Here is a 15,587-nt window from a genome sequence, read left to right as displayed (position 1 = left end):
TCTGGGAGACAAAACAGACTTGACAGTTGCGATTTGGCAGTTTTGTAATGCTCGATTTTCGTTCCATATCTTTGTTGGTATTTGTAATTGTCTTACTATAGATAATTTGTATGTGTCGTTCAGTTTGGGATACTCTTGAGCAACAAAATCTAGAATTCTTTAAGGGATATTATCTGCGGGTAATTCTAAAAGAGCAAATAACGGAGTTCAATTATCTGCTTGAGAAACAAGCTGCATTGATGAATCAGATGAACATGGATGCAGTCTCTTCTGCTGTAGAGTCTACTGGATCTGCTAATTCACCAGGTAAACAGCACCGGTTTCAAGATTTTCGTAAAGAAATTCAGTCTTCGATTCTACTTGTTAATGTCCTGGGCAACAACGTCATGTGGCTTTTGTAAGGCCAAGAAATGATCAAAGTTATGTTTGGATGTTATTTATTTATACAATTTCTGAGGATTTGTTTATAAATATATGTTTCTTCTGTCCTCGATCGTTTAAAACATAAGCACAATGGGACACTTGGATGAGAATTTCCCTATATCGCTTTTCATAATCGTTTTAGAACATTTGAAAACTGCGGCACTAACGGCTTACCCTGGAAGTTAAGAAGTTACCTAAGTTATTTATTTCTTTTACTTGGTGATTTCCATCTTTAAAACCATTGGAGGAGCTTTACTGTAATTACTCTATAATATTAGTTACATATGCAGAGATGGAATACAATTGACTCTCAAGGGGATTTTCAAATTAAGTAATTAACAATTTTATAAAATGGACTATCTATTCACTCAGGGTTGCAAAGCGACTGTGACTTTCCAATGAATACGTTGGCTCAGAACCCAAATGTTGGAATGCTACAAGGAAAGGATGGGCTTGCATTCAACAGCGCTTCTGGTTATTTGGACAGTTCAATATTTGGCTATGAGGTGCCTGACAAATTGTTGGAGGCACAACAGTTTGGTCATTTGGACAGTTCGAGATTTGTCTATGAGGCGCCTGGCAATTTGTTGGAGGCACATCAGTTTGGTCATTTGGACAGTTCGAGATTTGTCTATGAGGCGCCTGACAATTTGTTGGAGGCACATCAGTTTGGTAAGCTAGAAGAATTTAGTTATTTATTTATTTTTTATTTACACAAACAGGAGGAAGCTAGATACTTGCCTTCCTATTTATAATACCATTTTATTTTTGTTTTTAAACTCTGACAGCCACTCCACTGGACTACGGCTTCAACACTCTGCCTTTGACTTATAATAACCAGCAGTCCACCTCCGGGGCAGGTACAATTCTAATCCTAAATATTTGAATTTGTAATTTCTTGGGCTTTTTCTTCTTATGAATTAATTGATCTTATTTAGGCCGGTGTTTGATTTGTTGCTTTTAGTCTTATGAGAGATTCATTTATCCATGATTGTTGACTTCAACATAGATTCCATATATTTATGTAGACAAATATGGTTTATGATTTTGTTATTTTATTTTATTTTTTTAACTAGTTATTAAGATAATGGACCTTATATATAGCCAAAGATCATTGAATTGACTGATTAACCATCTGTAATCTGCTCCCCAAGAGCCTAACCACAACCTGTTTTTATCAAATAACCTTTTACGGTTTTTCACACCTATTATCATTTTTAATCAAGTAGACCGTCTATACACTCAGGAGTGAAAAGCGCCTTTGATTTTCCAATGAATACATTGGCTCAGAACCCGAATGTCATAATGCTACAAGGAACCAGTGGGCTTGCCTTCCATAGTGATTCTGGTTATTTGGACAATTTGAGGTTCGTCAATGAGGCACCTGACAACATGTTGGAAGCACATCAGTTTGGTAAGTTAAAAGCATTTGGTTATTTATTTATTTTTTTTCCACACACCGATATACATTCGCAGAGGCAGATGCAGGGCCAAATGCATGTCAAAAGAAAGAGGGATGGGTTGCCCTTATCAAGGACATGAGTTACTCCGACCTCTTTTTTTTCCTGCCCCCTGTATTTGTAATAACGTTTAAACTTGTTTTAAACTCTCACAGGCACTCCTCCAGACTACGGCTTCTGCCCTCCTCTACCTTTGGTTTCTGATGACCAGCAGTCCACCTCCGGAACAGGTAAATTTTGACGCTAACATATAAATTTATAATTTCTTGTATATTTTTGGAATTAATGGATCGCAGTTGTTGCCTTTAGTCCTTTGAGATACTAATCCGTATATTATTATTGAACTTTTGGTGGTTTAACTTTCATGAATTTATTTAGAGAAAATTACATAGCTTATGATCTTGTTATTTCTAAAGTTGTTTTTAAGAATTTGAACCTTATTGCTTAAATGATGCTCAATAATTCATATTGAATAAGGTAATGATTCTTGAATAGACTGATTATGCATCAGTTTGGGGTATAGCCCAAAACACACATATTTATATACTATCTAGATGCATATGATTTTGTTAATCGATAGCTGAAACGTAAATGAGAGTGGGAACATACTCTGATTCTTAGAGTCTTTTAGATGTGCCATGTTGGATATGGCAAAACTTATATCTATACACAGTAATTATGTATACTATATCTCAAGAAGTCCTTTGGTGTGGTGGTTATATTCTGAACGCAGATAAAACGACACTGCAGATGCTAATAGGAAATTTTTTGGTCATAAAAGTTTATGTAATAGGTATTTGGGTTCATATGGCTACTGTTCTAGAGAAGTTCTCCCCTCAAGGTAATTTCTTGTGTGCGTCTCTTACGTGTATTTGTTGCCCTGGTGTTCAGGACAAAACATGACCTCAACTGCCCAAGATTTTTGGCCGAGATTCGAGGAACAGTCGCAAAGGTATTAAACTTGATTTTTTCAATGGTCTACAAAATGCTGTTCAAATATTTGTTCTGTATACTAATTTTAAGCTCTAGCTAGTGAGTTACTATTGTGATTGGCTTTTGTTGACCAATTTTATGCGCACCGTTTTCTCCTATCTTTCTGCAGGCTCTGTAAATGGCTTATGTCGAAGGGACAGTGGAATCCTTGAGAATGCCATTTAAAAGGAAAAAAGAAAAGTGAATAATCTTGATGTTGTTGTTTTTTTTTTCCTGTAACCAAATGCCGATAACAAAATGTTTCATAATGCACCACCGACTACATATATATAGCCCATACACCTATCTACTTTGGTTCATGTATTTTTTTTTGAACATTCAGCTTTATTTTATAATTGAAACGTAGATTGCTAGCAAGTAACTAGCAAGTACAGGGAGAATGAAAGTTACAATCTTTTAAAAATGAATTATATTATTATTTGGAATTTGGAAATACGCTAACAGTTAGATTATTCAAGTATTTGTGAGATATTGATTTACTTATCCAAACCAATTAAACTAATAAAACTTATTATGATAATAAATAATATAAATAACAAATTCCGGTTAAAAAATTTACAATAATAAAAATACTAATATTAATAATAATTGTAGATTAAAAACAATAATAATATAATATAATAACGATTAATATAAAAAGAGTAGTCATAATATGAATTAGAGTTGGATATGAATTTTAACAGCTTCCCAAAAACCCGGGAACTCAAACAATAAATAGATAAACATCAAATAATGTTCAGACTTTCAAAAGCATGCAAAAGCCTAAACGAAGCTAATTACCATACTTCATATATTTTCCAGGTAACATTAAATTGTATGTTCGTATAAATAAATATACATTTTCTATGCTTAATTTTATACGAATAAAATTGTTCTATATTTGGTGCATAAACTGCATAGAACTTACATACTATGAGTAGAAACCTGATATAACTAACTTATGCACAAGATTTTTGGGTGATTATATATGAATTTGGGAGTACTCTTAGTCCTAGCTCGATTGGACCCTGTTCGTTAAGGTGAGGAACTTGTCCGCTATCATTATAATGCGTTGTGATGAGTTTCTCATGAATGTAATGTGTATGGATCTTTCTATATAAGAATTGTTTCGCCTTAATAACTGATTTACTGACACTAAGTCCTAACGGCCGGATTATTTTTCCATTATTGCAGTAGTATTTGACTATTTGGTAATGGATTTTTACTAAATTAGTCGAGTGTATAGCTTTCGACTTAGGTTAGAACTTAGAACAAATATTGCTTATGTTCACTGATTTATTTGCATCCTACTTGTTAAGTCGCTACTGTATCAAAGTGCAAAACAACTTACAATATTCTCTGAAATTCCTTAAGTAATTACTAATCCCTTGATGGGGGGCTTTTCTGTGTTTCAGTGTATATGAGTTTTATTTCACCTCTTTTACAATCTTTGTAGTTAAAATTCTAGATTTAATCTGGATTATATAATTGTTGTATATGATCTATATTATGTAATCGTTGTATTTTTCGATTTTTGTATCTAGTCTCCAGTAGCTTGCTATCTCTATATTTAGTATGATCTTTTTTCCCTTAGAAAAAAAATAAACAAAAATTAAGTAACTATTCCTTGAGTAATAAGGTGGAGTCCCTCCCCATTCTCTAAAACTAATCTATCATTGTTTGAAGTAACAAATTTTGACATTATATATATCTAATGTGTTTCCATATTAGTTAACTGAACCTTAAACGAGATCATTCAAACTACTTTGATCGCATAAAATACCCAACCTGAGTTAGACAAAAATATCAAGTATTGATGGAAACATCATATTAATCTCATCTAGAAATTTCAATGAGCCCTGCTTCTTATCACTTTAACTGAACATTTTTTTTGTAGTGAGTTTGTTCGAGTAACATTTTATTTCCAATGTCTATGGGAGAGGGCAGAAAGGTTACTTTTGAAGATACAGAGATGGTAAAGGTTTTTTTGTTGTACGTTTTTTGATTTAAAGTTCTGCACATTGTTAACTTCACCGTCCTAAAATCTTAGGCCGGTAAAAACAACTAAAGCTCATTCTCATCGCAAGTAGTATGTCTTTAGGGTTGTGATCGTCTTTTTTTGTTGTATCATTGAATGCAGGTTAAAAATCTCATAGAACAATGTATGGTTCATTACATGAACCAGAAGGAGGTAATATATATTCTACATCAGCAACAAAAGATAGAGCCTGCCATTACACAGACCGGTATTAAGTCCTCTTCACTCATTCTATCTTTATAAGTATTTTAGAAACCGTTTTTCACACTCTTACCAAATTGCAATCTTTATCTACAAAATACTTAGCACAAAACAATTAACTTTGTGTTTTTTAGTTTGGCAGAGACTTGAAGACCAAAATCAAGAATTCTTCAAGGCATATTATCTAAGGGTAATATTGAAAGAGCAAATAACAAAGTTCAATTATTTGCTTGAAAAGCAAGCTGCAATGATGAATAAGCTGATACCAAATGATCAAGTCCCTTTTCCATCTAATGGATCTATTATACCACCAAGTAAGCTCTGTTTCTCTTCAACTATTTTTATTTTATTTTATTTGAATTACGCCCCGTATACACATACTATAAATTGGACCATATGTATTCTTGTAGTGTACCATGTTCCAACAGATTTACCGTCGAGTAGCTATCATAACAGTGGACCGTCAGGGATGCAACATGCTTCTGATTATGAAGTGAACATGTTGTTGCCTCAGAATCCGAATGTTGGAAATATACAAGAACAAAATAATGTAGTACGGGTCAAGAATGAACCTAGTTATTCGCAGAATGAATCAATTGACAACGCGTCTGTTGCATCATCCAACAACATGGATCTGAATCCACATCAGTTCAATGGAACACCGTCGAATGTTATTCATCAGCCGTATCTATTACCAAATCCAGACAATACATTAGATGCTCATAGCCCTATTGTTGGGAACCAAGGTAATTAAATATTTAGTTATTTCTTTACCATTATTTCTTTTGTTTTAGATGTAACTTAATTTTATTACACTCTCGGTTTTTGCTTTTCAGGTGATAACAGAAGTCCACACAATCCATTGACAAATTCTCAGAATTCTGGACCTGAAGAACAGCTGCAATCGCAAAGGTACCCTACTCAAACAAATTGTTAATAATTTCTACATTTGTAACTTGTGCAAACATTTTATAGGTTGTACACAAAATTCACAAGCTGATTTAATATTCATAGCCTAACACAAGAACACACGTTAGCGATGAGTCGATGACGCTTGTTGTTGTTATTTGTATCCTCGCTGCCAATTCTTCTTAGCAAATATATAGTGGTCACCATAGTTATGTCTTCTGTATTTTGCGACGATGATTTACGATAATGTCTAGCGGATTCTACTTTTTGTTAACTTTTATAAATCGATGTGGGATTTTTATTTTTATTTTTTTTATGGCAAATGAAAAATCAAAAAATATAAATCTTAAACCATATTAGTGTTTTTTTAAAATTTTTTTATTTTTTATTTTCAGAGTGGCGTGTTAATATTGACTACAAGGTTTTCCTTTAGCTGAAAGATTTTTGTCGTTTAGTAAGTTTCCGTCTCATTAAATACTTTTTCTTTGTAATGTGTAAGTTCCATGGTAAAAATTAAAAAACGGCCAATGAATGTCACTCCAACTGGTCAGAGACACTCCTGATTTTAGTCAAGTTTTTAGAGTTCGATTGTTGGGGATAAAAGCTTGGAGTTTTTTCCTCTAAATACTGAGCAAAACCTTGGGGTTTTACCCAAAATCTTAAGTTATGTTCGCACCTAGTGTGACCAAAAATGAACAGTATAAAATAATACTATTGATAATTGATACTTTCACTATAAATTCTGAGTTACTATTGAGTATTGACTAATCATATGATACAATATACTCATGTTGATGCAGGTCCAGCCACTTTTTGCCGTATGATCCAAATAGTCATAATTAGTGCGCTTATTCGAATTGCAAACAAAGTCGTGTAGATATAGATGTTAACTCAATAGTTGAAATGTGTTACTTTGATTTGGCAATTGACTGTACTGGCTAGCTTGTTTTTGTTTCCAACTTCATTGTGTATTTTACAAAATTACAAGTACAAAATTAATGAAAGGAAATCAATTATGAATCTTAAAATTTCAAATAACGTGCTTAATTAAACACTTTATATGATGTTACGGAGTATCTTATTTTATTTTGTTTTTTATCTTTATCTATATTATCACATAAAAATTTAAACACTCAGATTGAAAGTTAGATTATTGCATATCGAAGATTAACAATTTACATTTTAATGAATCAATTTACACCAATCATCTCCACCGCCTCCCTCGATCTCCACCGCCACCCTTCATCTCCACCGCTGCCGCAACGCGCGGGCATTATGCTCGTACCCTTATAAACAAATTAGAAATCTATTTTAAGAAATTTAAGCAATTTTTTCAATATTCCCATATTGCCCCTAATTTACACATTACCTTTAATTCTATATACTTAAACACGATGAGATAAACACCCTACCAAGATTTAACATACAGTCACTTCTTTCACTCCTTCCTGTTTACACACACTTATCAATTCCCCCTCCCTTCACTATTTTGTATTATCATCACCGTTTAACCGTCATAACGCGTGGGCGTTAACCCTCGTAATATAGACAAAGTATAGAATGAGAAATTTATCAATTTTAAAGATACATATTTGATAATTGTTATATAACTTTATACTAAGATTTTTTTCAGTTGGACCAAAATTTAGGAATTTCATATATACCAATTCATCACAGAATACATAAATGTTTCCTGAATTGTAAAAAAGGCAAAGCATCATATTTTGCACATAGATTCTTAAAACAGACAGGTAGGCATGTTGGATAATGTGTAATACATGTAAATTCTTTATTGGTTGATATGGTTCCGGTTAGCAACCGATATATTGTTTACAAAATGATCGATGTGCAAATATCTATTTGAACAAATTGCACTTTTGGTCCTAGTGTTATCATACTATTTGCAATTTTGATTCAAACATGTGAAAAGTGACGAAACGTATCCCTATGATATCACACCTGTTGCGATTTTGGTCCAAAAGTAACATGCAGTTAGAATTCAGTCGTTAATACCCTCATGTGCGTCTTACGTGTGGAGTAGTTGAGTCATTTACACCCTCCCACCCATATATAAAACCACCCCCAATTCACTTCAATCGGGATTTCTTCCCAAAACATTTCTCTCTTTGAATAACTCCGGCCGGCCACCACCTCTGTCGCCGGAGCAGTATCCGATTCTGCAACCACCTCCACCCTCCTACATGACCACCTGGCCACCTCCTCTTTCTCATTTCTTTTCTATATCATATATTTTTATATACATATACAAATCAAAAGTGATATCAAATCCAGAGTCATAGTGATTTCAATTCTTTATTTAATTACTACTTCAATCTAAACTCACCTTAGATCTAGTTTTTCGTTGTACCTAAGGGATGTGGCAAATGGTGGTAACGATCGGTGGTGGTTTCCCGGAGTTGTAACAATCACAAAAAAGAAAAAGGGAGATGAGACAGATGTCTCTTTATCTGACTGAGGAGTGATGCTTACATCAAATATGGTAGGTACCTATTTGTGTGGTGAGAGATCATCGGATATCGGAAATAATCACAGTGGCCCAAAATTGCAGAAATTCACTTGAAAAAGTATTTTGCATAATTACCGATCACGATTATCAGAAAAGGTATATAGATTTGGTAATTTTCACACAAAAAGATTAGATAATTTTTTTTTTTCTATTTACTTGGAGATTCTTTTTGGGTGAAAGTAATTGCTTGTAATAATGGATGTGCTGTTTTTGGATTTGATTGTGAAAGTAATTGGCTGTAATCATCGATGTGTTTAGTTTGGTTATGGATAAAGACATAATGTATGTATATATATATACACATTTGCAATGGAAAAACCCGATTGAAGTGAATTTGGGGGTGGTTTCTGGTATTTATATGGGTGGGAGGGTGTGAATGACTCAATTACCCCGCACATAAGACGCACATGGGGACATTAACGACTGAATTCTAACAGCACGTTACTTTTGGACCAAAATTGCAACATGTGCGATATCACAAGGATACGTTTCACCACTTTTCACATGTTTGTATCAAAGTTGCAAATGGTGTGATAACACGTGGACCAAGAATGCAATTCGTTCTATCTACTATATTAACAAAAAAAAGATTGTGATGACATAATATTTTTCTAAAATTATCTTATGTAGTATTATCACAAATCCTTTTAGGGTATGTTTGGTTGGATCGAATGAAATGATGATAGAATGGAATGGATAATGGAATGGAATGGATATGGTGATTGAACGACTCATTGCATTCCATAATGATGTTTGTTTTAATTTTTTGGCCATAGGAATGAAATGGAAAATATATAACAAAAGACATTTTTAACCATCACTTATTTTTTAAAGAGTTTTATATTTGAGGGTATATTTGGAATTTCCTTTTTACACAGGAAGAGAATGGAATTAAAACTTGGGGACCCCATGGAATGAAAAGGACGGTTACTATAGTAATCACATTACACACGTAATACACTTTTCCATTAATTGTTTCAAAACAAACAACAATTTATGATTTGAATGGAATAAGTGTTTCCATTCCATCCATCATTCCATCAAAACAAAAATACCCTTAATTTATTTATGACATTATCATACTTTTTTAATATATATTCCAAAATGTCTTTTTTTAAATATGTATATTAATATAGATTTTTATTAAATGTCCACATTATTATGTAAAATTTTAATCACCTTATTTTTTTGTTATAATAGGTTAAAACCTATGGTGCTTTTTTTTTTCTTCAGATAACGGTATTTTTTGTTTTTGTCAACCCAATGTGTTTTAACGTGTATGATGTATCTGCAACTACACAACTTTTGTTTCCATTTAGTGTCGTTTTTTACATAATATTATATCACAACTTTTCAACTTATTTAACAATATTATAATACATTTTAATATGACAACATATTTTAAAGCTACCCGGGTATCATTCGGTTTATATGCAAAGTGTCTACCAATTAACCCGGGTTGATTAACTAGTTATAGTTTAATAAAAAGATTTTCGTTTAATCACTGGATGACTAATGTATTTTGCTTCATTTACATAGTTGTCCATTAAACTGAATTATTAATATATATTTCCCATATACTTTTCTAATTTTTACATGATTGACCAAATGTTGACGATAACCTACAATAAGAGGTTAAGTTTTATTTCATTTTATTCATAAATTTATTAATGAGTTATCGACATAAATGGTCCCACTGGTTTACCGAAATAATCACGTTTCATCCCTGTGGATCAATATCATCATTGGCAGTCCTTTACAGAGGATAAAATTTGTGTTTCGTCCTTTGACTTAACGATCGTTATCTCTTCCATTAAAACCATCACATACCTCTCTTGTGACGGATATTCCAGTCATTTCAACCGTAAAGGACAACCACTGAAATTATTTCATTTTCTTCTTTCTTTCATTCTTATTCTTCTTTTTGCTTGTAGACCTAATATGCAGTACATTTAAACACATACACACAAATGATATCTACACATAAAAAATCCAATTCAACACAAAACCCAAAATCAAACCCACTGCATATACAAAGTCAACAAATTACAACCACAAATGCACTAATCTAAACTAAATCCAGATTTTGTGTTTACAAACTTTTGATCTAAATCTTATACCTACATATAAAATCTAGAATGATGCCACCAGACTTGTTGCTTGGTTCATAGCTTCTGATTTTTAGTACTAATGATGAATTGTTACTCAAGAACTAATTAAGAAGAAATGGGATGAGAAGATCGTAAAGAAAAGGAGAGTGAGGTAGGGAACTAAGCAACAAGTCTTTCAAATTCAACCTTTAATTAGTTCCTTAAACATTTTATCAACCACCAGAATATGATTAAAGCTAAAGATATCAGCACATTTACTTATAGTAAAGATCAAAGGCTACTGAAGAAACAGTGGAAGATACCTTGAGCTTTCCTTCAGGGCAAGAGGAGGGGTGGTTAAAGTTGCTGCATATCTGCCATGAAGATAATCACTTGTGTTGAATAGATGATCACACAAATACTAACAATTGAAGAAAATGGAAAGAAAGATTAAACACAACATAAAATTCATGTGTTTTAGCAATTTCCTACATCTAATTGACTAATACCATGGTAGCTCCCATCAACCATGAGGTTGTGGGTTCAAGTCTCATGTGAGACAGCTAGTGGATGTATATAACAGATTAACAGGTGGATATGAGTAGTGCGCACTTCTTTGCCTTCCAAAAAAAAGAAGTTTCAGGTTATATAATTTGTGGCATACATATATACGAGTATATAAGAAACGAGTGTTAGATACTAACCAAAAGCAATAAAAGACATACAAGACACATTCCTGAGTCTTAAGCTAGAGAAGCAAAATTGGCGAATCGGATAAAGGGCCGGTCAAAATGTGTAATCTTGTACACGTCTGATTGGCTCGCTAGGACTTTTGTCCAAATCTTCTAATGTTTTCCGATGATAACTGGAGTGTGAAAATACAGATTAAAACTATATTACTTCAATACTTTTGATTAAAATTATCATGTTTTATGAATTAAAACATTACTTACTTACTTGTTCAACTAAAAAATTTGACCAGTTCATGATAATTTGTTATGCTATCTTTTTAACATAACAAATTATCAGTGGTCATGGGTTCGATCAAGCAGCATGGTTGGATCAGTGGTAAACATCCTTGTCTCTGGAAACAGAGGTCATGGGTTCGATCCTCATCCCATGCAAAGGTTGGAGGGCCTTTTCTACCATTTAGGTAGAAACTGGAAGCAACCTCTCTACTTAGGTAGAGGTAAGGTCTGCCTACATCTTAACCTCAGCTCCCCCATACACCGTCGAGGTATTGGGGCTCAAAACCTATGAAAGACGGCACTGAGCAGTTACTTACTTACTTTTTATCTTTTTAGTTCTACCGATTAGAGACAAATATGGCTTGTTGTATGTAAATGGGTCATAATTGCCACCTCTATCTCATACAGTAATTAATACCTGATTTCTTAACAATGAGCCATATCCAAATTACGTTGTGCCTGGGAGGAGAAAAATGAAAGTTGAAAAGATTTTACTCGATCACAACGGCTTAGTTCATCAATATCAACAAGTTTGACTTTCAATCCGCAACTTAAGATGACCTGTCGACAAGTTAATGGCTGTTGAAGATGTCAAGATGACATGAGTTACATTGAACTCGAATCAAAACACTTGCATCCATAAGTTGGGTAAGAGATGGTAAATAACTTTTGCCACCTCCAATTAAAAACTACTGGGAGCTAGGCTAAAGAGTAAGGATCTCAATTGACCCACTATAAGTTCACAAGCATATGGTTACTTGTATAGGTGTATATATACAAGAAAAACAACAACGGCTTTAGAAAATTTCAATTGTCTATCAATTTGGCACCCTTGATTTACAAACTTAAATTGAGATAATATAATTTTGACTTGAAATAAATCGTCAAGCGCGTTGTGCTAAGGGCAGACTTTGTAAGCATACCTAAGACGATTAAAAGCACGAGCATAGTACCCGCACAATGCGGCGGCGTTAGCGGGGACGATGGTCTTGTGGTGTCGGTGATGGTATTATTGGTGGTGGTGGCGATGTCAAATGGTGTAGGATTGTAGGTTGATGTAAATAAGTTAGTTTTTTGATTTAGACTTTATTGAATTCGATGAAATAAGTTAGTTTTTTGATTTAGGCTTTATTGAATTCGACGTTATTTCAAGTCGTTTTTTTATTTAGTCTTTATTGAATTCGACCTTATTTCAAGTCGTTTTTGATTTAGTCTTTATTGAATTCGACATTATTTCGAGTCGATTTTGATTTAGTCTTTATTGAATTCAACCTTATTTCATTATTGAATTGGACCTATTTTAAGATTTTGATTTAGTCTTTATTGAATTCGACGTTATTATAAGTTGAATTTGATTTAGTCTTTATTAAATTCGACATTACTTTATTACATATAATGGCGTTATGTAAAACATATTGAACTAAATTACTCGATGTTGAACTAAATTACTCGATCACTTATGTGAATATTTTATATAAATGTCATATAAACCATGACATTTTTCTTTATTACATGTCGATCTCAACCATACTTCTTATTTAAAGGTTGAGTTCGACCAAAATATATTAGAGGTCAACTTATCAATCAAGTTCAACCTAATTTTTCTAAGTTGAGTTTGACCTAAACTATTGTCGAATTCGACCTAACATCTTATCGAGTTCAACCTTAGTGTTTCAAAGTCAAGTTAGACCTAATCTTGTCTTATTTGACTTTAACTTATCAAACTCGATCATTACTTGTTGAGTTCTCCTTAATTGTTGAATACAATATCACCTAAAAGTTTTATGGCAAAATTTTGTCACTCAAATTTCGAAAATATCTTCTTTTTATGACATATTTGCCATAACACAAAGAGAAATTAAAATAAATAAATAAATAATTCAACAATGAAATTTGATTTAGTCGCCACGGGCTACCGCCTCTTGGACCCCGCTTTCAAGGGCGGTACCCCAGACCCCCATAACTTAGGGGCTTCGCACTAATGTACATGGTCTCACTATTTGTGCCCAAATGTCAAATATGATTCTAATGTTGCGCTCTGTTTCCTTTTGCAAATGAACACTAAGTAAATTATGTCCAAAGGTGATTTAATATGCTTTGTGTGATAAAAGGACTATTTGCATGCATAATATACACAATTCTTAATTTTGTGCCCAAAGGTCAAAAGATAAGCGTTGTATTGCATGACCCTAATGCTCAGTTAAACTTAGATATTAGTTATTTCTGCCAAAAGGTGATGTAACATCTAAGTAGAGCCTTACTTTAGCTTATTGTTTTGCTGTTTACAATAAGTTTACCTATCACTAGCTTTATTACTATAATAATGGTCATAGTCTCATTATTCTAAGGAACATTACTATTAAGTCTATTTATTTTAGGCATTATTTTAGTTCCATTACTATTAAGAGAGAGTACTTAGTCTGTCTTAGATAGCTAATCATGTCACTATAAGAACATTACTATTAAGCCTACTTATTATAGGTATTACTATAATAATCTTCTATCACTTGTATCATAAATTTATATCCTCCTTATCTCCACTATAGTACCTAATTTAGGCATTGAGTCATTTACCGGTGCAAACTTTGCTTCATGAAAAGATTAATTACCTCTAACTCTGGATATGCTAGACCTTGACTATGTCATTCGCCATAATGAACCCACTGATATTACTGCTAACTTTTGTGCAGCTAAAAAAGCAAATTTTTAAGTGGAATAGGGCGAATCGCTTGTTAATTATAATGGTTAAGAACTCCTTAAATCTCAGTATCCGAGGAGATATCACTTCAAGGGAAAGTCTAAAGCGTGCGCAAGTAGCTTAAATACAAAGGAAAAGCAAATTTTGTTTCTTTACGTTTTAACCAAATTTTTATACTGGGTTCTTATGTTCTATCAAACAACTTCCATTTATACCTAACCTGTGTTTGGTGTGACGTTTATTTTTCTTTAAACTGGTCATTCTTTGCCTATATTGTTAGAGTGTCAAATTAATGTTTGTTAGTGACTTTATCAAATAACATTATCATCTAAAAAAATAATCTACTTTAGTCCCGCTGCAAGGTGTGTGATATAATCTACGGAAACGTGTTGAATACACAACTACGTTTAAAATTAAATGAATACTTATCCGTGATGTTACTATAAAAAACCCCGCGGCAACACGCGGGTGTTTATTTCTAGTTAAAATCAAATATCAAGATTTAATATAAAATGTTTAGTTTTAATTAATGTGTGTTGAGTCCTAGTGTATTATATAAATTTGCTTAACATATCTGATAGTTAATCACTTGTAATCTTTTGGTTGTTGTAATCCGATTTGGGTCAGACTAAGCTGACACAACTTACTATATGAACCTCGATCCTTCATATATTATATTGTAATATCTTCGAGCTGCATTAACAATGAATACAACATTCAATTCAAATCAAAAAGAAAGATCGAAGATGGAATACCAAGTTGGGAGTGGAATTTAGCTTGAGATTACTAGTCGGGTTAAAGCACTTATGTAACATCCTAAGTTTTAGGCCAATAAAAATTAACCGTTGTTATAGTTTTGACATTAAAATAAATTTCTACTATTTAATTTTTGGTTATGGGGTTAAATTAGTTGGAACCTTGGTGACTAGCGGGTTTAATACCCCTTTATTTTTGGTTAGAGGCGTGGCACAAGGAAAATGTGCCAGCCACATACCCATGGTGACTAACTGTTTTCTTCTTCATTTCATTCACTTCTCAACCTTTCTTTTCATTGTTTTCTTCAATCTTTCAATCTCTATTACATCAATTTCATCTCCTTAGTGATAATAATAATAATAATAATAATAATAATAAATAATAATAATAATAATAATAATAATAATAATAATAATAATAATAATAATAATAATCATCTTCAATCACCTAAGAAAATAAAAATTGGAGTTTTGAGTATGGTGGTGGTGGTGGCCGAAAATCATGAAGGAAATAGAGAAGAAATTATGATTTGAATCCTTGATTTT

General features: G+C 32.8%; 2 protein-coding genes across 2 annotated transcripts; both read left to right on the top strand.

Moving 5' to 3' along the window:
• Positions 1-794: 794 nt before the first annotated feature.
• On the top strand, positions 795-3,071 carry LOC122602562. Its single transcript, XM_043775164.1, has 6 exons — positions 795-1,095; positions 1,212-1,283; positions 1,670-1,837; positions 2,039-2,113; positions 2,775-2,835; positions 2,986-3,071. The coding sequence occupies exons 1-6, from the start codon at positions 822-824 to the stop codon at positions 3,026-3,028; spliced, it is 693 nt and encodes a 230-aa protein (XP_043631099.1). The 5' UTR covers positions 795-821; the 3' UTR covers positions 3,029-3,071.
• Positions 3,072-5,576: 2,505 nt separating this feature from the next.
• LOC122602802 (putative uncharacterized protein DDB_G0282499) lies at positions 5,577-6,903 on the top strand. Its single transcript, XM_043775397.1, has 3 exons — positions 5,577-5,840; positions 5,931-6,006; positions 6,804-6,903. Exons 1-3 carry the CDS (start codon positions 5,594-5,596, stop codon positions 6,844-6,846), a joined length of 366 nt encoding a protein of 121 aa, XP_043631332.1. The 5' UTR covers positions 5,577-5,593; the 3' UTR covers positions 6,847-6,903.
• Positions 6,904-15,587: the final 8,684 nt, after the last annotated feature.

Source organism: Erigeron canadensis, chromosome 6, assembly GCF_010389155.1.
Source record: "Erigeron canadensis isolate Cc75 chromosome 6, C_canadensis_v1, whole genome shotgun sequence".
Classification (NCBI taxonomy): Eukaryota; Viridiplantae; Streptophyta; class Magnoliopsida; order Asterales; family Asteraceae; genus Erigeron; species Erigeron canadensis.
This window is presented reverse-complemented; position numbering and strand designations above follow the sequence as displayed.

What these genes read in the sequence shown, in the direction of transcription:
- LOC122602562 (XM_043775164.1), top strand. Translation starts at nt 822, where the DNA reads ATGAATACGTTGGCTCAGAACCCAAATGTTGGAATGCTACAAGGAAAG. An exon ending in GTTGGAGGCACATCAGTTTG is followed by an intron (nt 1,096 to 1,211) that starts GTAAGCTAGAAG and finishes AAACTCTGACAG; the next exon opens with CCACTCCACTGGACTACGGC. An exon ending in GCAGTCCACCTCCGGAACAG is followed by an intron (nt 2,114 to 2,774) that starts GTAAATTTTGAC and finishes CCTGGTGTTCAG; the next exon opens with GACAAAACATGACCTCAACT.
- LOC122602802 (XM_043775397.1), top strand. Translation starts at nt 5,594, where the DNA reads ATGTTGTTGCCTCAGAATCCGAATGTTGGAAATATACAAGAACAAAAT. An exon ending in CCCTATTGTTGGGAACCAAG is followed by an intron (nt 5,841 to 5,930) that starts GTAATTAAATAT and finishes TTTGCTTTTCAG; the next exon opens with GTGATAACAGAAGTCCACAC. An exon ending in GAACAGCTGCAATCGCAAAG is followed by an intron (nt 6,007 to 6,803) that starts GTACCCTACTCA and finishes ATGTTGATGCAG; the next exon opens with GTCCAGCCACTTTTTGCCGT.